Source organism: Macaca thibetana, chromosome 13, assembly GCF_024542745.1.
Source record: "Macaca thibetana thibetana isolate TM-01 chromosome 13, ASM2454274v1, whole genome shotgun sequence".
Taxonomy (NCBI): Eukaryota; Metazoa; Chordata; class Mammalia; order Primates; family Cercopithecidae; genus Macaca; species Macaca thibetana.
This window is the reverse complement of record NC_065590.1, coordinates 83,536,278-83,558,836: the sequence shown is the minus strand read 5'-3', so window position 1 is coordinate 83,558,836 and position 22,559 is coordinate 83,536,278. Positions and strand designations below refer to the sequence as shown.

At 37.0% G+C, this 22,559-nt stretch overlaps 1 protein-coding gene across 8 annotated transcripts in view; it reads right to left on the bottom strand.

Annotated features, from left to right (window-relative positions):
* Window positions 1-6,786: 6,786 nt before the first annotated feature.
* ATAD2B (ATPase family AAA domain containing 2B) overlaps window positions 6,787-22,559 on the bottom strand; it is a 174,571-nt gene continuing 158,798 nt past the window's right edge. For 4 of the 8 annotated variants that reach the window (XM_050753568.1, XM_050753569.1, XM_050753570.1 and 1 more), the window contains 5 exons: window positions 20,511-20,648; window positions 15,505-16,188; window positions 12,753-12,880; window positions 12,286-12,414; window positions 6,787-10,205 (listed from right to left, as the gene is read on the bottom strand). In XM_050753568.1, the coding sequence (XP_050609525.1) occupies window positions 10,164-10,205; window positions 12,286-12,414; window positions 12,753-12,880; window positions 15,505-16,188; window positions 20,511-20,648 (1,121 nt within the window). In that variant the 3' untranslated portion in view covers window positions 6,787-10,163. Of the gene's footprint in view, window positions 12,415-12,752; window positions 12,881-15,504; window positions 16,189-20,510; window positions 20,649-22,559 lie in introns of all 8 variants that reach the window. The other 4 variants (XM_050753564.1, XM_050753566.1, XM_050753567.1 and 1 more) reach the window with 2 other exon arrangements.

Genomic DNA, 22,559 nt, shown 5'->3' with positions numbered 1-22,559 from the left:
TTGAAGCTCATCAGAGAAGAGAAGGACTAGCTGACACAGAATTTCTTTCCCTAAAGCAAAGAGATGAAGTTTGCTTCATCTGTTAATCAAAATACTACCTTGAAAAGATTCTAGACAACCAGAATTCCAGTAAGGAGGAGAAATTTCAGTAGGAAAATCAGGATGTCTTATGACCCAAGTGGTCCTACACAGACCAATCATTTGTTTCTGGAACAAGAGGAGCTGTCAGGAAAACACATGGCATTAAGTCAAGGAAAGGTGAAAGAAAGCCCGACTCCATCACCTCCAAGCACTCTGAAGGTAACTCTTGCTCCTATAGACTAGGAGGATGGGACCATCTGTGTAAAATCTTGCAAAGAACTCTTTAATTCCCTGTGAGTTCTTCTATCTAATATACTGGCCTAATGGAAGGAAAATAAGGGTAGGAGGGCAAAGGTGGGAGAGAACAAAAGGATTACATCTAAGTATTCAAAAATCTCAAAATCATTTGTAAAAATAATACGACACTAAGCATTCCCACTGAGAGGCTTCTATTGTGATAATCAAGCAAACTACCAAGTTTCAGGGTCAGTTCTTAAAACAGAGAATACTATTAAAGTAGCCAATATTTATGCAACTTTGCATAAATTATTTCTCATCTATACAACTCTGTCAGCTGATCGCTATAGCTGAACAGTTCCATAAAGGAACCCCCTCAATGTTACTATCTTCAGCATTCTTCTCTTGGGCTGGTTTTATTTCCCAGGGAAGACTCTGCTACTCTCCTGTCTGGAGAATTTTGCCTTCTGAAAGCAGCTTTTCAGTCCCCAACTCTTAAATAGGAGCAGAAAGCAAAGAATTACCAAATATTTGAGGAAAACTTGTAATACTAAACAGGAACCAAAACAAACAAGAAAAGCAACTTGGAGGAAAAAGGGACTATGCAAGGAAAAGAAAACCAAAGAAAAAATCATCATGAATACCCTCAGAGAGATTAGCTGATCTTGCACCCATGAAACAAAATCAAAATGCTACTTAAAAAATCAAGAGAACTCCAAATGGCTCTTAAAACCTAATACCGAAGTAAAAATTAGGAAGGAATAATAGAACAGTGTAGAAGGGCCAAGATCTGAATAACAGTAGTTCTAGAAATGAAAAATTAACTCAAGAAAATTTCTCAGAATAAAAGGCATGATTTTCCAGAGTAGAGAGGCCCAAGAAAAGTGTAACATTTAGACACACACCCAGACAGGTCTGTGAAATTCCAGAGCATCAGAGGAAAACTGAAAATTACAAAAGCCTTAGAAGGAAACAAATCAGGAAAATGAAACACTAAGCAGAAAAGCACCAACTTCTCAGCAGCAATATAGGATATAAATGAGAAAAGTCCAGATACAGGATTCAGTATAAGAGAAAGGTGAAGGATGTTAGTCCCCCCTCCAAAAACAAAAAAAAAAATGGCTATGCAAGACCTTGGTATACACCAATGCAAAATTGGAAAGGGTTAGAATGTTCCAGGAGACATCTTCTCAAGAAAAAGAAATGCTAGAATACCTTACACGTTTGGTGATACTAAGAAGAGGGTTGGGGCCAGGCGCAGTGGCTCATGCCTGTAATCTCAGCACTCTGGGAGGCTGAGAGAGGTGGATCATTTGAGGTCAGGAGTTCGAGACCAGCCTGATCAACATGGTGAAATTCCACCTCTACGAAATGAAAATAAATAAATAATAGCTGAGTGTGGTGGCACATGCCTGTAATGCCAGCTACTTGGGAGGCTGAGGCAGGAGAATCGCTCGAACCCGGGAGGTGGAGGTTACAGTGAGCCGATACTGCGCCACTGCACTCCAGCCTGGGCAATAGAGCGAAAATTCGTCTCAAAAAAAAAAAAGAGAAAGAGAGAGAGAGTTGGATTGCTGGGGATGAACTGAGGAACAAACTAGTTTTTAAAATTATTTTTTTGAGACAGAGTCTCACTCTGTCACTCAGGCTGGAGTGCAGGTGCTGCGATCTTGGGTCACTGGAGCCTCAAACTCCCGAGTTCAAGTGGTCCTCCCACCTTAGCCTCCTAAGTGGCTGAAACTACAGGTGCATGCCACCAAGCCCGGCTAATTTTTTAATTTTTCTGTAGAGACAAGGTCTCATTATGTTACCCAGGCTGGTCTTGAACTCCTGGGCTCAAGGATCCTTCTGCCTCTGCCTCCCAAAGTGCTGGGAATAAAGGCGTTCTTGGCTCAAACTCATGATTATACATAAAAAAACAGGTAAATAAATACAATGAAGACTATTATTAACAAAAAGGTGTACAAGAAAGGAAACATCATCATAGTATACTAAATAGTTCCACTGTCAATAATTTTTACATAGTCATAATCATGCAAATACTGAATAATGATCTGACCAAAATTATAACCAACTGGGAGGATGAGAGGACAAGAAGTGTGAAATGTGTGGTGAAGGCAGACATGACTATATTTTAAATGGTAGGAAATCAAAAGAAAATGACTAAAACTGGAAAATAAAAAGTAGCCATCTAAGAATAGTATTTAGAAACATCAAATAATCAGTTACAGGTGTTGAAAACAGCTCCTGGGAGAATATGTCTTTTTTTTTTTTTTTTTTTTTTTTTTGGAGAAGGAATGTTCTAGAATCAGGGAACTGCTGGTTTTTATAACAAGCCTTCTAGAACTACTTCATTCTTTATATACATGTGTTTCTGACTTTAAAATATATAAATTTTAAAGATGTTAATTAATCCCATGTATAGACATTTTTAAACCCACAAAACAATGTTTATAGACACATACAAATGTTTAGAATGATGACTGAAATTTCTTGAACACTTACTATGTGCCTGGTACTGCTCTAAGTGCTTTACCTATATTCACTCATATATGTAATCATTGCAGTAACCACCATGGAGTTGGTGCTATCACTGTGTCCCATCTTATGGATAAGTACACTGACCTGCAGAGGGGTGAAATAATTTGTCACATGTTGCACAGCCAAGAAAGAACATAACCAGGATTCAAACTCAGACAGTCTGGCTCCAGCTGCATACTATTACCTTCTCAAATAAAAGAATTTAAAACACAGACAGGATATTCATCAAAATCATCACAGTGGCTGCCACTAGTAAAGAAAGAAAATGAATGGGATTGGGAATGGGTAGAAAGTAGACTTAAATCTTCTCTGAAAGTTTTTCTTTTCAAAAAAGAACTAAAACGAGTATGACAAATTGTTAACATTTAACACTGGGTGGTAGGAACATGTATGTTACATTATTCTCTGTGGTATTCTACTATTTAAAAACGCTCATTCATAGAAAAACTTGAGGCCAGGCGCGGTGGCTTACGCTTGTAATCCCAGCACTCTGGAAGGCCAAGGCGGACCTGAGGCCAGGAGTTCAAGACCAACCTGGCCAACATGGTGAAACCCAGTCCCTACAAAAAGTATGAAAATTAGCCAGGGGTGGCGGCACATGCCTCTAATCCTAGCTACCCAGGAAGCTGAGGCAGGAGAATCGCTGGAACCTGGGAGGCAGAGGTTGCAGTGAGTCGAGATCATGCCACTGCACTTCAGTCTGGGCAACAGAGCCAGACTCCATCTCAAGAAAAAAAAAAAAAAAAACAAAGAAAACTTGAATAAGGGCAAAGGAATTTATCATTCACCTTAATGATTGAGGGGTTAAGAATTCAAGCTCTAAAGCCACACCACAAGATAAGACCCCCCAACCTGATGTTAGCTGTGTAACCTTGGGCAAGTTGCCTAAGCATTCTCTATTTCAGTTTCCCCTTCTGTTAAACGGGACCAACAACAGTACCTACCTCCCACAGTTGCTGTGATAATTAAATGGTTAATGCCTGTAATAATACCTGGCACTCAGTTGTCTGCTGCTACTAATACTACTGCTGTATTTATTGTCATCCAAGCATTTACCACTGTTAGGTAACATGTTGCTTGTTTACTCTTTGATGACTAGATTGTAAGCTCCAAAAAGCAAGGACCTTGCTGTCCTGTCCTCAGCTGTAAGTCCCTTGCCAAGAATGGTGCTTTGGCAAATGGCAGTTGCTCAAATAAATTTGTGAAACAGATGTTGACCTGTGATGACAGAGAACTGCCTGTACTTTCCCCTGCAGCTGTCATGCTATTTCACTTCTCAGCCTAGGCTTCTGTTGTTCCTTCTGCCTGGAAGTCCTTTCCCATCCTGATGCCTCAGCTCAGGCAAGGAACCAGAAAGGCTTCCTTGAGGTTAGGCTACATCCTCCCGCTTTGTATACCTACAGTGCCTAACACAAAATTCAATCTTAACACATGCCATATTAGACTGAAATTATGTTTGTGTATCTGTCTACCCCCACAAGAAGCAGTCAAGCATAGTGATTAAAAGCATCAACTCTGGAGCCAAACTGCTTACATTTGAATCCTGGATGTGTGACCTTGAGCAAATTAATCTATAACTCAGTTTCCTGGTCTATAAAATGGGGATAATAATAGCACCTATCTCATAAGGTTCTTGTAAGGATTAAAAGAATTTGCATTTGTGTCTGTACAGCACTCAGAATAGTCTCCAGCACCTAGTAAACATGATATAAGTATGTTAAATTACATTATAAAAATCTCCTTGAAGACAGACACAATGTCTTGCTCATCTTTATGCTCCCTCAATGCCTAGCACTCTGTAGGCACTGAATAAATGCTTAAATGTTTACTGAACTGACAGCTATTACACTAGTCCAGACAAAAGGATTAGTGCCCAAACTAAGATAACAGCAATGGAGAAAGGGTGATAGGTATGAGACATGCTGAGGGGGAAAATAAATCAACAAAATGTACTGCATGATTAGAATGAGATGGGTCACAAAGAAGATAAAGTTCAGGTTGACAGCTAGGTTTCTCACCAAGATAGGGAATATAAGGGAAGCAAGAAGGAAAAAGCAGAGTTCCTGGCAAGTTTTTAATAACAAAGTGCTTCATTCACTGCTTAATGAAATTTAAAAGTGCTTTAAGAGTGTTTAAGAGCACCACACTTTTAAAAAATAATGTGAACTCTGATCAACCATGACAGAAACCTGGCACACAACATCAGAAAGAATTTAAGCTCCATGAAGACAAGGACTTTTTCTGTTTAGTTTGCTGCTTTATTTCTAGCACCTGCAACAGTGCCTGGTACATGGTAGGCACTCACTATGTATTTTATAAATGAATGAAAAAATGATTAAGGTAACTTTGAGCCTTCTATGTCATGAAAATCAAAAGGAATTAAATAAGTATCTACTGAATCCTGCACTGCTTCAAATTCCTATAGGGAATACAGAAGAAATATAATACTTTTCTATCTCCCCTTCCCTCATGAATAAACTACTAAGTTTTATATATTATATTTACATAGTAACTTACTATGTAATGCAGTACAAAACATAGCTAATTTCTGAAGATCAGCATATGCCATATATATACATATATGTGTGTAATACATATATCACACACATATATATATGTATATTATATATATAATACTATACAGCCCTGAAATATGCGCAGGGTTTAGATTCTATAATAATACATCTGATGTAATATGAAAGGTCACACACATAAAAAAACAAGAACAAATTTTGGTGAAGCGGGGATAAGAGTCTAGAAAAGCCAGAGAGAGATGAAGAGCAAATATAATACCAACTTTCTCTGAAGTCTTTCCTTATTTTCCCCATTCCTAAACATAATTAATTGGTTCCCTTCTCAGAACTCTGAACATTGTGTCCCTTCTGTTAAAGCACTTATTCCGTGGAATCATTACTATTGGTATATACACCAACTCCCTGGCAGACTCTAAGCTACCTGAGGACAGGAATACATTATTTGTGTATCCCACATGCCTGGCATAATGCTAGGCACATAACAAACATATGAATGTGGGGGTAAAAGAGGGAATGTATATGTTTTTAAATAGTCACTAGATAACTTTGTAGGTGTCAGGGTACAGGGATAACATGAAATAGATTTAAAGATTTGCCTCCGATTTTACTGTAGTTTTGAGTCTTATGGAAACTAAAACTGGATAAATAAAACTTAACTTCATCTCCAAAGTCCAAAAAACTTGATTGAGCCTCAAATTATAAGCTCTTTATCTAAACATTCAGTGTTAAAAATATGTTTTGCAGGTTTATTATTACCAATCTTTTGATACAGATAAAAGTTGAAATTACAGAATCTGAGAAATCAAGCAAAACAAGGTCTTAAAAATCCATCTTTTTTACTGTGATTCAAAAAACAAAAGTAAGGATTTATATTGAGGAAGATCAGTGTACTACAGGAACATGAAAAGGTATCTCAAGGCACACAGGAAAAATAGGTATTCTGAAGCCAAGAACATTCTATTCACTTGAAGTAAGCCCTTCAAAACTCTGGTATGAAATCTCTGTCCATATTATGTGCTATACTGTACAAAGTATGCTGATAACAACCCGATAAAAAGGAAAACATTTTAAACTAAATGAACCATATAACCTGATTATATGTTATCGTATAGTCTTCCAGTTAGAAAAACAAATCTCAGAAGTAATCCATTTGCTTCTACACAATGTATTTTAGACAATCTTCAACTAAAAGTAAAACCATACTTTCTCAACATAAAAAGCTTTCAGCTAAAAAATCGTGAGGGGTACTTAAAATCTAAAAGGAACATATAACACGACTTTGTGGGTGCTTAATAAACAGCAATATGCCTCTCTGTAAAACAGTCTAAATCGGCTAGAAAAGTAGCACTGCATTTGTAGCCAACAGTGATCATAATTAAGCTAAAGAAAGACATGTTTTTCTTGTCATCTTTATTCAAGTATTTCACAGCAGTTATATTACAAATTACAGTAAATGTTCAAATTCCAGAATTCAAAAATTAAATAATTTACTTCAACTAACGTAAAATGAAGTCAAATGCAAAACATCAATTTAACACAATTCTAAATTAAAACTACAAACCCAAAATAGACCATAGTTGATGAAGTCTACTTAAACTACAAAGTAGACATACATGACTGAAACCAAATGGGACTCCCAAAGTCTAAGTAACCAGATGTACAGAATACAAAAGATGCAGGTACAAGCCCAAATTCAAGCTTACAATGTGATTACAAATAATAATTATAATAACAATGGCATTCAGCTACGGGACCTGACACTGAAGATACCTACTGAATAGCACCATAGCTGAACCAACTTAATCAAAAATGGGAAGAAATTACCCACTCCCTAAAAATAAAATCCAGTAAACCTACAAATACATTGGCTTATGAGAAAAATCAAGTCATGAAACAACATTAAAAAAAAAAAATCACAGGTGAGATTCAAGCTCGAAAACACAATTAACTCCACAGCCATCAGTTTCAACCCTAGTGCGGTTCCATCATCTTCAAAAAGCTCCCAGGGTCCTCACAGCTGAGCATGAACTATTGCTGAGCTATGCTGTGATACATATTTTACTCATCTGAGAGCAAGGTTTTACATAGGAGCTTATCATTTATAATGCTCACAATAGGAAATAAGAACAGAGGTCAATTTGTACATATTTTTGCCAATGCTATACAGCAAAAATGAAGAACTTACAGAAAGGTAAACAAAATTGAGTCCACTTAGATAATTTCACAAGCTGCTTTAAACTATAGAACCACCAGATATCTGTAAAATAAGCAAAACTGGTAAGTGTGTTTTTTTAATTGAGGGAAAGAGGGCCAGAGGAGTTGGTACAATTTCAGCTCATTGTTCTCCCCTTGGCATTAGACTGACTTTTTCTTTAAGAACTAAACTGTTCAAAGTGGCAGTTCCTATACTGAGGTTGCCTCCGATTTCTGCAACTACATTACAGTTAAAAAAACAAACAAAAGCAACTTGATCTTTTGGAAGCATTTTAATGCTGAAAATAAATACATTTCCCTTGTCAAACTCACTGATGGCTAAAATCTTAATTAATTGTACAAATTTAGTAACCTAATAAGAAACGTGTGCGTTTTTTTTCCTTTCACAAGTGCTGCTGTTACTTGAAAAGAATGCTTCTGAATTAGAATAACTGGAATAAATATTTAAAAAAAAATAGTGCAGCAAGAACCTGAGACTTGCAAAAAACCCTTTTACCAGAAACTTGCTACAAAAAATCTGCTACATCTTATTTCATCAAATCTTTAAATTCTGTAACAATTTCCATCAAAATACAAAATGCTAATGTATTAGACAATAAAATAGTCTGAATCGGTATGATGGTAATAAATACTAAAGAAAGCATGAAAATCCTCCCAATAATCAAATTAGAGGTTTCAAATAACCTCCCCTTTAAAATTGTTCATCGTTAATCGCACTTGCCCACCTTAAAAATACAGTGTGTCTACATGGGTAGCATCTTGACTTACATGACTAACTGGATATTACGGAAACTTCACAGACTAGGTACAAAGAAAACACGTGGCATTTAAAAAAAAATTAAGCTAGAATTAGAAGGCATTAGATGTAAATGTAAATGCAAAGAAGCACTTTGGATTACTGCAGTAGGCTACGGCCAAAGTATGCTTTCTGCACACTACAAACAGCCAGAGACAAGGAGACAAGTACCTTAGCTTCAGGATGTAAACGGTGGCAAAGTGATTACAGGACTCTGTAAACACTGTTGGTAACTAAAATACAAAAAGCTGAGGTAGCTCAGAATCTCTGCAGTAGTCCAAGACCATTTGCCCTAATTAAAACCCAAACTACATGTGTTGCATATATTGGAAAGACACACCTGCAGCTAACGGCTACAATGAATGAAGCTATCAAGCCAACTTGTCGGCAAAATTTTCTTTTTGTTTAAAAATCATCTGATAAAAAAAGTCACTGCACCCTTTGCCTCTTCGCAACTGCCTAGACTGTGTCTCCAAATCTGTAGAAAGTTTTTTGTAAAACTAGTAACCCATAATTAATTTCGGATACGTACAATTCACAGAAATCACTCAACAAGATTCAAAATGGTTTCCAATCAAAATGAAGAGTTGTGAAGGTAAGCTTAGGAGATGGGATTTAAACATTAATACTGTTATTCAAGGACCATACCAGAGCTCACTTGCAATTAAGCATACAGAAAATGAATTTTATGGAGCTTCTGACGAATTCCTCTCTTTTCTGTCCATTTGGCAAGTCCTGGCTTTAAAACAAAAATAACAATTTACTACATATGAAAACCATTTTTCTCTGGGAACTCAAACATGAGTAACTATTAAATTGCCACTGACAGAAGAAAGAATGGCCACTATCTATTTATTTTCTACTCATCATTGTCAGCAATACCAAAATGTGTGGAGTTTTGTTTTTTGTTTTTTTGTGTGTGGACTGTGTATTATTCATTGTTGTTATTACATGTTTCTTAAACCAAAACAGATCTTACAAGAAAACTTACCATTTTAGTATATTATGTGGCTTACTGGGTGTCTTGATTGAGCTTTGAGAATAAGACAGGCATTTCATACCTAAACACTGGTTGTCTCTTAATGACATACAGTATCAAAACTTATTTTCAAGGTGGTGACCAAAGAAAGATTTCTAATTTATTTGCTTCAAACAGCCCATCCTTTTAGCCTTATCTTCCTCAAATGAATAAAAAGGCACGTTAAAGGCAGTTCTAAAGAGCCTGACCTAATTTCATCCAGTTTCTTCAGCTTCCCACCAGAATAGACCATAGCCAACTCTAAAACAGGTTTCAGTCCATTACCCAGATGGGGGAAAAATATGATTAAAGGGATAAAATGGAGGGGAAAAAAAAAAGTTGCCCACTGTTTAAACAATTCAACACAGTTAGAACTGCCCCATCCAGTTTCCTCCTGTTTGCTGGTCTGCTCCCTAAGAGAGGAGTCTCCAAAAGAGAGTGCACAAAAAGAGGAGCAGAAGCGAGAGCAGTTTCTGTAGCACCAAAATCTCCAAGCTGTGGGGTTGTATTTTTTATTTGTGGAAAATACAACATGTTTCTGAAGTTCTGTTTGGTTCTTGTAGGCTGGTTGGTTTCAGGTACCTGAGACAATAGCACCAAATTCAACAGAGAAAAAGAATGAGTGAGAGAGCACTTTACACCAAGGCTCTGCACGTAATTGGTGCAATTTGAAATTGAATGGCTCAGAAGACTGCTCTGTCAGGAGCAGATTGGAGAGGATAAACCACTCATCTTGAAAAGTTCATAGGAATGTCTCAAACATATGAACTGTTCTTTCCATCTCCTATAAAAGGAAAAAAAATGCATGTTATCTATTAAGGGAAAGACAAAAGTGTTCCTCATTATGGAAGAATTCACTTTAAATTTTTAGGGAATGAATTTGAGATACAGGTTAAACTTTGAATATTTCCCTGATTACAATACCATAGCTAATTAAGACTATCTCCCCTAGACACTTCCAAGTACCTCCTATTTTATATTTAGGCCAATAAGGATGATGATGATGGTCACACTCAACAAATAACTAACTTATTATGCCAGCAGTATCAGTATGAGGTAGGATATGAATAATATGAATATAAGGATGATGATAGCAACACTCGATGAGTAACTTATTACACCAGATACTTACTAAGAAATTTCTATATATAAAATACATAAATATAAGTAAATATTTGTATTTATATGTATGCATATATATATATATATAATTTATATATATAGTTTTAACTCCCATAACATTGAAGGTTGAACATAGGTATTACTATGAGGCCCATTTTACAGACAAAGAAACAGAGGCACAGAGGGGATAAATAATTTGACAGCTAACAGGTGGCAGTCAGGATTTGAATACAGGCAGCCTCACTCCAGAGACTGAGCCCTTCCTTCCTCATTATATTTCACTAACTCCCAAAGCAAAATGAACGCATTCAGTATTAGTGAAACTTATGGCAAAAATTCACTCCAACCAGAGCTGAAAAGACAGGGTTAAAAAAAAAGCCAGAATGAGTGGCTTCCATCACCACCACCATGAAAGCCACTCACTGCTGATTCTGTTATCAATCCCTTCCCTCCCTAAACTAGGCCTCTAGATTATTAGGGTTCCACACTGAGATGTTTCACTGGTGACGAGTATTTAATGCATTCAAGCTAATAAAACTGCAACCATATGAACAAAGAAGTTCTAGAATTTTAAAAAATTGTGAAGAACTCTACCCCGCACATTTTACTCAGGTGGGCAAATGTCAAATACATCTAAGACACTTGCACTTTTTCCTTCCCTTTAAACATCTCCAAAGAAATTCTATTCTACATCTCTGAAGAACTAATAGGCTGTATTAACAGATCATCATCTGATCAACACGTTCTTCCATGTGGTCAACAAAAATCACTCCTGCTAAATGTTTTATCATATACTGCCAAATAAGAAAAGAAAATTACACATGAGAAATAACTATATCCTTTACATATACATCTTTAATATACTAAAAGTATTCTTTGAGAGCAGAGACTTTGTCTTACTCATTTTTTGCATTCGAAACACCCAGCACAGCATCTGGCACTGCAGGTACTCGATAAACATTTAATAGATAGACCCCCCAGATAAACAAACAAACAGGAAAATCAACAAAGAGAGCTGAATTAAGTCATTTAGCCATTTTGTGAGTAGATGAGTGATTACATTTGCTCAGATGACCTGAAAAGGCAGAAGTATGGTTTAATGATGGAACTTATATAAACAAAGATATAAGCTCATACTTATATGGGAAGAAGTTCCCTTGGTTCAGAGTTGTCTAGAAAGGGAATGCCTCATCTCTAAAAGTATCTAAGCAAAAGGACAGTCACTTCTTCATATGGCTAATTTACAGGACTAGATTTAACTAAAATAAGATGACTTTTGAGTTATCTTCCAACCATTAATGGCAAATAGGTCTCACTGCCCATGCCAATGCCTTTACATTGGCAGTGGCTACCTAGAAAGCAGTGATAAGGAGTGTGTGGCCATGACCACATCCAACAAGCCCAAGTGATAGGCTCAGTTGGCATGTCAGTTATAAGCAAGTAGGGAAAGAACTGTGATATACTACTTCTCCATATTTACCAACCCAGAACCATGGATGTCTGTGTTTTGACCAAAAAAAAAAAAAGGAACCCCAGATTACTTCTTTCCAGAGACAAAATGGTACAGAAAGGCTTTATTCTTCAAACTGTAACTCTTAAAGATTCTTGTCTTAAATCTTCAAAACATTTTTCAGTTACTTGGTGAAAGACATAGATGTAGGCAAAATAACTTTTTTTTCTCTTTTCTTTGGAACAAGTAAAAGCAAATATTTGTTTATTCTACTGATAAACTGAACACTTACCTCTACAAGTTGTGATTTGTCATAATCTTTACGATGACGGTAGATGCACTGACTAAGAAGAGAATATAGTCTCTCAAGCTGATCAACTGCCAGATTGTTGCTTTTATCCACCAACAAATCAAGCAATTTCTAAGAAAAAATAGAAGAGAATAAAATGTAATTTGATTTCACTGGTCAAACTGAAATTGTATATGCAAATGGCCGGTCAATAAACACCATAAAGCTAGGATGTAACAGTGAACATGAAATTAAAAGATTCGAGGGCTTAAAATTATTCCCTTAGAATATCCTGGACTATTCCCGTATCTTTCAACTCCTTAAAATACACGTAACTCTTTTTTACTAGAAGCTCTGAGGCATTTATATTTCAGGGTTAAAGCAGGAAAACTAGTTTTATTCAATTGCCTACAAATACATTCAAATCTCCGTCCATTCATTTAAAACTGACTGGGAATAGCTAAGCTTACCTTCAATCTCTCACGATCAACTATAAGAGGAGGCACAGGCTCAGATGGCTCTTCTGGAACCAGTTCCAGACTTGTCGTTTTTGCCTGCTCTAAAATTAATTTACGGTATTTCTTTACTTTAGAAGCACCTACAATTGAGACAAAAAATATACTGCAGCAAGTAAAAGTTAAGAAAAATCAGTCTTGAGCAGCTATAAATTCTTTTACCTACCACAAATCCCTTTTGGAATGAGGAAGGGTGTATTCTTAAGTGATGTTTTTTAAAGCAACCCAATGTGGTAGATTTTTTTTTATTGGTAAGACTAAGTAAGCCAAATTAAAGAAAACTAAGCTACAACTTAAAAAGTCAAGTCATACTAGAATACCACTTAATAAGCATATCCATGAAAAGGAAGATAAAAGCAATCTTCACCTCTAAGCACTGACTTACAAACAGCCTTCACTCTACGACAGCTATCATTTTACAATTGGGAGCTTTCAGAACCAGAAGAAGGGAAGCAACCTAGAAAAGTAGATACTAACAAAAGTGGGGCCCACCTGTCTACATATTTGCCTCCCAACCTAAAACATTGCCTGAAATTTCTTATATGTTACACTGCCTAAAATTCTATTAGAAATTGATCCAAAGTTTACCATTTTTTTCTTAAAAATATAAACCCATTAAAAGTGTAAAAGGGCTGGTGTTCTTTCCTACCTTAGAGTAAATCAGTATAATCTAATTACTTTCCTTCTAACATTTTGCTGAGACCAGCCACACTAAACAAACAGAAATTTTAAGGTGGCTAAGCATAATTTCATGGACCAAGGCACTCTGAGGGGTAGACCATGGAGCCCTGTGCTCCCCTAAGTAGGACTACTCTTAAGAGGAGGGTGAGGGAGGGGAAGGAACACAAAGACAAACTTGGACTGTTTCAGAATTTCATACAGGATGCGGCCCATGTCAGGGACACTAAGGAGAACGTATTTATTAAGTGTCCCAATGCAGGGACCTGCCTCCATCCTACATTAGTCCTCTTATTTCTTACACCCAAGTCTTTAAACTCCTCCTCCTTCTCAATGCCTGCTTTATAAAACAAACAGCAAAAGAACCAAAGTATTACCTTCAAAAACATGTATCATGATATATCAGAGAAATTTTATATTTCAGGCTGCCTTTAATGTGAAAGACTTTATAGTTCAATTACCATATGCTAGGAGTTTTGTTAAAATCATATTGATCCTCATTACTACATCCATGGACTTCTAGAGGCCTGAAAACTCAGATTAGGATACTGTCCTGATAATTCCAAATGAAAGTTTCAGGTCAAACTTTTACACAATTATCTTTACAGTTTTTAGATCACCAACTGAACACAATGTTAATTTAAGCCTTTTTCAGCACGCTTATGGAAATCTCATAGAAATCAGCATTAAAAAAGACTCCTCTATCCTCACCCATTTGGTCTCATACCAGATTCCTTCTCTACTTTTCCCATGCTGTTATATTCATTACTTAACCCTAGCTTTAACATATTTTTAAAGTTCTGTCTATCTGATAGCCCAGAATGAATACCACTCTGAAAACTATTTTAGTATTAAATATTGAAGAATAAGATAAATGTTTAACAGGTGGCATTTAAGAACAGTAAATTTCTCTTTATCCATTAAAGGAATTCTTAGACTTTGAATATTTTCCTGCTTCCTAACTCTGCGAAAGGACTTAAAATACTGGCAGAAAAAAAAAAAAAAACCTTTCCCACATAGCCCAAATCCCAGGCTGTAGCTGTGCACTTCACTCCACACAATTTAGAGAAAATAATACAATTTCAAGATAGCCTCCTATAATAGTACCTATCCAGGAAGGAAATGTATATTGAGCAGGTTAGATAGCAACTCACCCCAGACCCTGCTATGGGCTAAAGAATAATGATAAACAAAGACAGGCTAGAAAACCTTAACTCCCTCTTTCTGCTGCTTCTTAAATGAATCATGTAGCCATAAGAAGTCAGAAGCTGGGAGAGCACTCTGATTCCCTGAGAACAAGGTAAACTTGACAATGGTGCTCTGCTTCTTTATTCCACTACTGGACTTATAAAGCAATGAAGGCTTTTAGACTGAACAGCCCTTGGATTCAACTAACAATGACTGCCTGGAATGAATATACCTTAGTATGTGCCAGTTACCACGAGAGGCAATTAAAATACACGATTTATTTAATCCCTGCAACACCACCATTCTAAAGTTGAATAAATAGGCTTGGAGAGTGTAAATAATGAGCTCAAAGTCACATGATTATAATGAACAAAAGTGGTAATTTAATCTAGGTCTATATTACTCCTCCGAATATATCATACTGCTATTATGACCAAGTCTTCTCTGCCCACACCCAGCCCATGCCAATAATTCTTCTTGGAATTCCATCTTCTTAACACCTGTGGATTTACGTAGCTTTCAGTCATAAATCCCTGAGGCTAGGGGTGATAATCAGGCAGGAGGCAGAAGAGTAAGTGGCCAGTAAAGCAATGCATTCGAAACGATACACCCTCTGAAACTTACAGTGAAATTTGGTGCATGCCTCTGTGTGTGTGTGTGTGTGTGTGTGTGTGTGTGTGTGCACGCGCGCGCTTTTCTAGAGAACAGGATGAAAACTTTAACAGATTCTCAGAGGGGTATAATTATTCATCAACTATTACTACTGGGAACTAGATAAAATACGCAATGAATTAACTCTGGAGTTTAAACCTTCAGAAGATTTTTCAAATATTAGCTCTACCTTCTTTATCCAGTTCTGCATCTTTAACCTCCACATCAGGGCCAGGTTCTAACTTCTCATTATTGCTACATTCCAGTGCCTCTAGTTTCTCAGGATCATCTCCATGATTTTCAATCGAAGTTTCTGGTTTTTCTTTTGACTGGTCCTCCAGAAGAATCTTTTGTTCAGAACTACATTTATCTCCACTATCACAGAAAGAAACTACTTCAAGCTTGCCATTCTGACATTCCAGAACTGGTATTCCTTCAAAACTGTCAGTGGAAGCCTCACCATTTAGACAATTTCCTTTAAGGAAAGTCTCTTTCCTGGAGGTCTGCTCCGGGTTTAAGGAACTGCTGCTGTTGACGAGTAGAGATTCATTTGAACTTTCCTCCTCAGTAGAGGCAAAGTTCTCTTTTGTGCCTGCTCCATTGTTAAGCCTCTGCCCCTGGTCCATGTCCATGATGTCACAGGATGATTCGTCATTGGTCATAGATAAGTCTCCAGTCTCTTCTCCATTTTCCTCATGGCAGTCAGTGCTTACCTCAAACTCTCCATTCTCTAATAATTTCCTGTCCTCCGCATGGTTCTCATAGTCTGCAAATTTGGTGTCTTCTTCATCTTTTTTTAAATTATTAACTTTCCTTTTCTTAATAATTCCTTTACCCCACTGTGATCGCCGCCTTGATTTTCTCCGAACCCGAACTGTTTTACAAGGAAGGAAAAAAGATATGTAGAACTTGGAATGCAATACCAATTTTACATACGTTTATTAAACAGGACCCAAAAGAAAGTAAACCCATGCTGATGAACTTACAAACAAAAACTACTTAGCTCTTAACATTCATGCTGACTAATCCTTGCAACCTACAAATGGAATGGATATGAAGTCAGGGATGAACTCTACAGAATAAAACATTTTTGAATGTATTTCCTGTTATGAGTTTATTCAGCACTAATCTATTCTACTATCCTAGATCCTACTTTACAATTGTTCCTAATTTTCAACATCCAGAAGCCATACATGTAATATACACATTTAAAGAATGACCACATTACCAGGCTGCCAGAAAGTATGGGGTCAAAGCCCTGGATTTCCACCAGGAAGGTGGATGTTTTTGCTAGCAAAAGGTAGCTCCTAAATCATGAAAGAAAATAAAGACATGATTCAATACAGCATAAGAGAACAGTTAAAGGTATCCTCACAAAGAAACCTCTCCTTTCAGAAAAAGGAATCACTCAAAGTAAAGTATGACCATGGACAGATGCCTTATGAAGGTTATTTGGACAATTTGGTGAACCAACTGTTAATCTCTTCTAGCACAAACAGTTCACCCAGCGGCATCAATTTCTTGCAAAGTTATTTGAGAATATGTAGGAAAACTAAGCCCTTTGCTATCAAGGCAACAAGAACAACATAAACAAAACATTGAAAATAAATACTTGGTCACTTATGTGAAAAGGGAGGCCTACAAAAGTTGTAAGGACTATACACTTAGATGCTCGAAACTATCCTGAGCTTTATGAGTAGGCAGCTGGGGCCTCCAGGTGTTAATGGACCCTGGAATTTTTAATTTCTCACATGTATCAAATTGAGGTAGATGGTTAAGCAAGTCTAGCTCATTGTCCCTTAAATAAACAAAAAGTTAACTTTTATTTTATAATTTGGGACACTTGCATATACAGTTAAGTGTTCTTCAGAACACTTAAATATAAAAATTATTAAAGCACACCACTTAAGCTAGAGCTGAATCACTTCTGGTATCGCACCCCAAATTCTAAATACTAGTTTGTTGAAAGTATCAGAGAATAAAAATATTCACTTTTTCTGTGGTTATGAACGTAATAATTTTAACTTTAAAAAAAGACTATATATGTTTAATACATCAAAGCTGAAAAGCTTCCTGGGCAAAGATATTTTTTAAAGAAAATATAAATATGAAATCATTAACTGTAGGCTGTTTAATCTGTAATTTAAAAATTGCTTTATAGAGACAGAAAGGAATATAGTCTTTTAATGACAACCCTTGTTTCTTATATTCACACTGCTTAATATGAATTTAGAATCTATCAACAGTATATAGCATATTTACATACTACTTTTATCCTTTCATCTTTAATCCCTGCTGCATCTTTGTAAATTCACAAGAAATGGATAAATTTATTTATAAATATTACTCCTTTCTTACCTAAGAATGTATCTTCTAAAGGTTTCTCTTATTTAGTCATTTGGCTCAACATGTATTTTTCCTTCAAAACTGTAATCCTGTTAGCACTAACTCTTCATTCTTTTCCCCTATTTATTTCTATTTATATAATTTAAAGTTACAGGGTAATTATCATAGAGAAGAAAATTTCTGTATTAATCTACTGTTAAAATCCGGTACACAGGCTCAGATGATAGGCATTTGTAAACATCCCATTAGCTAGAAGAAAAACTAATCTAGTCCATATAAAAAATAAAAAGCATTCAGCTTGCTCTGACTCTGAAAGTTAAGAGTATTAGGTTTTTACCACCTGATAGGCCATTCCTGACACTGTAACCTCTCTTATTCTCCAACCATGTAACTGAAAGTACAATAGGTCCCCTTTTTCTTTCCTAAGCCATGAAACTAGAGCAAAATGAAGCTGAACTCTGCTCAATCAAGAGTCACCTCAACTACCTGACATGCAGTACATAAGCAAAGGCTGGGAGCCCCACTGAAGCAAGTTACTCCAGGATGCTTTCATCCTGGCTAATATGTAAGAGAAAATGTTCTTAATCTTTGGGAAGTAGGACTAGAGGTATTTTTCTCTTCCTTACATAATTATTTCTAATGGTTGGTATAATTTTAGCAAAATAAGAGAAACAGATCACATTAGCTCCACAAGAAGAGATTTTTGTTTTAGTCACTGATGTATCTTCACAGTACCTGGCATGTGGCAAGAGTATATACGAGTATTTGTGGACCTAATGCTTAATATATCATTTCCAGCTAGGCACGGTGGCTCACGCCTGTACTCCCAGAGCTTTGGGAGGCCAAGGCAGGCGGATCACTTGAAGTCTGGAGTTTGAGACCTGCCTGACCAACATGGTGAAACCCCATCTCTACTAAAAATACAAAAAATAAGCCAGGCGTGGTGATGGGTGCCTGTAGTCCCAGTCGCTTGGGAAGCTGAGGTGGGAGAATTGCTTGAACCCAAGGAGGCGGAGGTTGCAGTGAGGTAAGACTGTGCCACTGCACTCCAGCCAGGGCAACAGAGAGAGACTCTGTCTCAAGAAAAAACAAATAATTATATATATATACATAAACACACACACACACACACACATCCACACACATCCACACACATCCACACCCACTTCCTTCATCAGGGTGCTCTGTGTGAAAAGTCCATTTAGAGACACGATCTTTAGAGTCAATTTTTTATAGCATCACTGAGTTTGTTTCCAAAACCAAGGCCTTAGGAAAGCAACTATGCCTTAGGGACATTCAGATTTATTATTTAAGTTAATGTAAAACAGAAAAATGATGGGTCACATATGCCATCTACTGGTAAGAAAAAACAAAACTCATATTTGTAGATTCAAACAGTTTTTAAAATATTTAAAGGCACTTAAAACTTCTTAAAGTGAATATTCAATGCATTTTCATTCATCAATATTTATAGCAGATGCATAGAATGCAAAGAATTTCAAAGTTTAAAGAGAGTAAGTACTATGCTACACAATCCAAGTCATGATCTGAAATACAACTAGGCCAAACAGGCTTAATCAGTTTCATGGCATCGTTAAGTCCTTTCTCAAACTTTCTCACATACAAATGCCACTTACCAAAAGGGGACAAGCTTTAAAAAGACGGGTATAGTTTATTCATTCAAATTCAATGCCACATATTATAGCTAGCTTTACTGACATAGTACAGGTTGCGTATCCAAAATCCAACACTTTTTGAGCACTGACATGTCGTTCAAAGTAACTGCTCATTAGAGCATTTCAGATATCTGATTTTTGGATTAGGGATGCTGAACCGGTTAAGTACAATGCAAATATTCCAAAATCCAAAAAAATACAAAATCCAAAACGCTTGTGGGTCCCAAGCATTTTGGATAAGGGAACTTAACCTGGATTATCACCTTTATACCAGAATAACAGCATGTATCTTCCAAGGAAGGCTATCTTCAGTGAAACAGAAGGACGCTATTAGAAAGACGCTGAATGAGTACAAAAAATCTCCGAATTTTCCCGTTAAATACATCTCACAAAAACTACAAAGAAGGCTGTGCCAATTTTTCACACTGAACACAAAGTAGTCTCTCAGAAAAATCAATTTCCTGCTGCCAGATAAGACACACCCACACGCAGGAGTGTCCATTTCCCACCCTAAGGAGAACATCCTGCATTGTGTACAAGAAGGAGTGGAGGGGCCAGGTGCGGTGGCTCACGCCTGTAATCCCAGCACTTTGGGAGGCCGAGGCAGGCGGATTACGAGGTCAGGAGATCAAGACCATCCTGGCGAGCACGGTGAAACCCCGTCTCTACTAAAAATACAAAAAAATTAGCCGGGCGTGGTGGCAGGCGCCTGTAGTCCCAGCTTCTAGGGAGGCTGAGGCAGGAGAATGGCATGAACCCAGGAGGCGGCGGAGCTTGCAGTGAGCCGAGATCGCGCCACTGCACTCCAGCCTGGGCGACAGAGCCAGACTCCATCTCAAAGTAAAAAGGAGGAGTGGAGGATAAGGACAGGGGCGGATAAAAATTCTACTGGCTCCACATAGCTATCCGAAAACTAAAGTTTAAAACTGAAAATATTCAAGCCTAGTCCAACTGTCATAGCAAATAATATTGAATAGGGATAGAAAACATCAAATAGAGTTAAAGAAATATATTTCTGATTCAGCATTTACCCCACAAGCTCTTCTTCACCTCTGAAAAGAGATTAAAAGAGCTGTGGGAAAACAGCAGCACTTTGGTTTGTACCAAATTCCTAACATATCTACATCATTCTCAGTTGTTCTCACTACTGGATAACATGAGCTCAAATACTCACATGCACATTTATTTGCAGAGTTGTGCCAGACATCCATTGGATTTCTTTGTTTGTGCCGAAATGCCTCTTCAACTCTAGTTTCTGTCTTCCGAGCTCCAGTACTATGAGGATTTATTTGTTCTGATGTTACTGATAAGCCTGCAAGCAGAAGATAAGCAATACCTCTTTAAATATTCCCAGCTACATAAACCAAAAGGTTTTTTAAAAATCTCAAATACAAAACTGAGTTTTAAAGTCATTAGTTATACTTGGGCAGTTTGCAATTCCAATGAAAGCAGTGTCTTTTGTTTTAAGATGGGTAAGAAAGTTAGATACAAAATCATAAAAATCAAACAATCTGGCAGGCCATGTTTACCCTTAATGCCCAAAGGGGCCCTATTTTCATTCATTTTAATTCACAAAGGGGCACATTTTACATTATTATGACTGTAGAACAATAAGATTATACATTATCCAAAAACATGATCTCTGCCATCTTAGAATGTACAACAGTCTACTGGGCCACTAAACCCCATTCCCACGAACTGTTTCAAAATGCTATTTGCTTCCTGTCGCACCACACAGCAGTCAGTTTGGTTGACCTGCATTATAATCCTAAGACTAATCATTCTATCTTAATTTTCTTCACTAGAGATTTATTTCTTCTATGTGGTCCTTAAGTTGGTTTTTCTTCAGGTTCTCTCTGTAACCACTTTTCTTCTTACTCTAATCTACACGTTCCCCAACAAAGTATCGTGTTCAGGTTCGATTACTATTATACAATAATTCTCAAATCTGTATCTTTAGCCCAAACATTTCTGATCCATATATACAACTTCTGATCTATATATACAACTCCTTAGTTAATATCTCCAACTGAATTTCCTAAAGATAGATCAAATTAAAGATAACTGGTTTATCTTTCCCTACAAAACAAAACAGTTCATTCCTATATATTCCCTATCTAGATTGGGAGTATTAGCATCTACTAAGTCACTCAACCAGCAATATCACAGCCAGTTTTTACTCTTCCTTCACTTCACAGTGCTCTCCATCCCTGCAGCTACATATCACTTACATTAATCTCTTCTATCTCCCTTCCTACTTCATTTTTGTTCCCCAACAGCTTTACTGAGATACAATTTATATAACATAAAAATCACCTGTTTTAACTGTACAGTAAATAGTTTTTAGTAGATGTACAGAGTTGTAAAATTACCACAGCAATCCAATTTTAGATAACTGTCCCAGGCAACCACTACTCCACTTTTTGTCTCTGTAAACTTGCCTTTTCTGGACATTTTATATAAAAGAAATCATACAATATGTAGTCTTCTGGGTCTGGCTATTTTTATTTAGCATAATGTTTTGGGGTTTTTTTTGTTGAGACAACATCTTGCTCTGTCACCCAGGATGGACTGCAGTGGCATGAACATGGCTCACTGCAGCCTCAACCTTCTGGGCTCAAGCAATCCTCCCAACTCGGCCTTCCAAATGGCTGGGATCACAAGTGTACACCACCACACCCAGCTAATATTTTTCATTTTTTGTAGAGATGGTATCTCGCCATGTTGCCCAGGCCGGTCTCAAACTCCTTGGCTCAAGCGATTCTCCAACCTCTGCCACCGAAAATGCTGGGATTACAGGCATGAGCCACCATGTTCAGCCAGCATGTTTTTGAAATTTGTCCATGTTGTACTGTGTATCAGTACTTTGTTCCCTTTTATTACTAAGTAGTACGCACTCATATGGGTATCCTGTGCTTTCCTTACCCATTCACCAGCTGACAGACATCTGGGATGTTTCCAGTTTGTGGTTATTATAAACAATGGTCCTATGAACATACAAGTGTTTGTGTGGACATGTATTTTCATTTTTCTTGGGTAGATTCCTAAGAGTAGAATCACTGGGTCATATAGTAAATCCATGTTTAATTTTTTAGAAATTGCCAAACCCTTTTCAAATGGGCTCCAACAGCTTTTAAACTGATCTCTCATCTTCCTACTCTGGCACATTGGAACTATGCTACTTCTTCCCACCAAGGCAATTCGACCAATTCATTTCACTGCT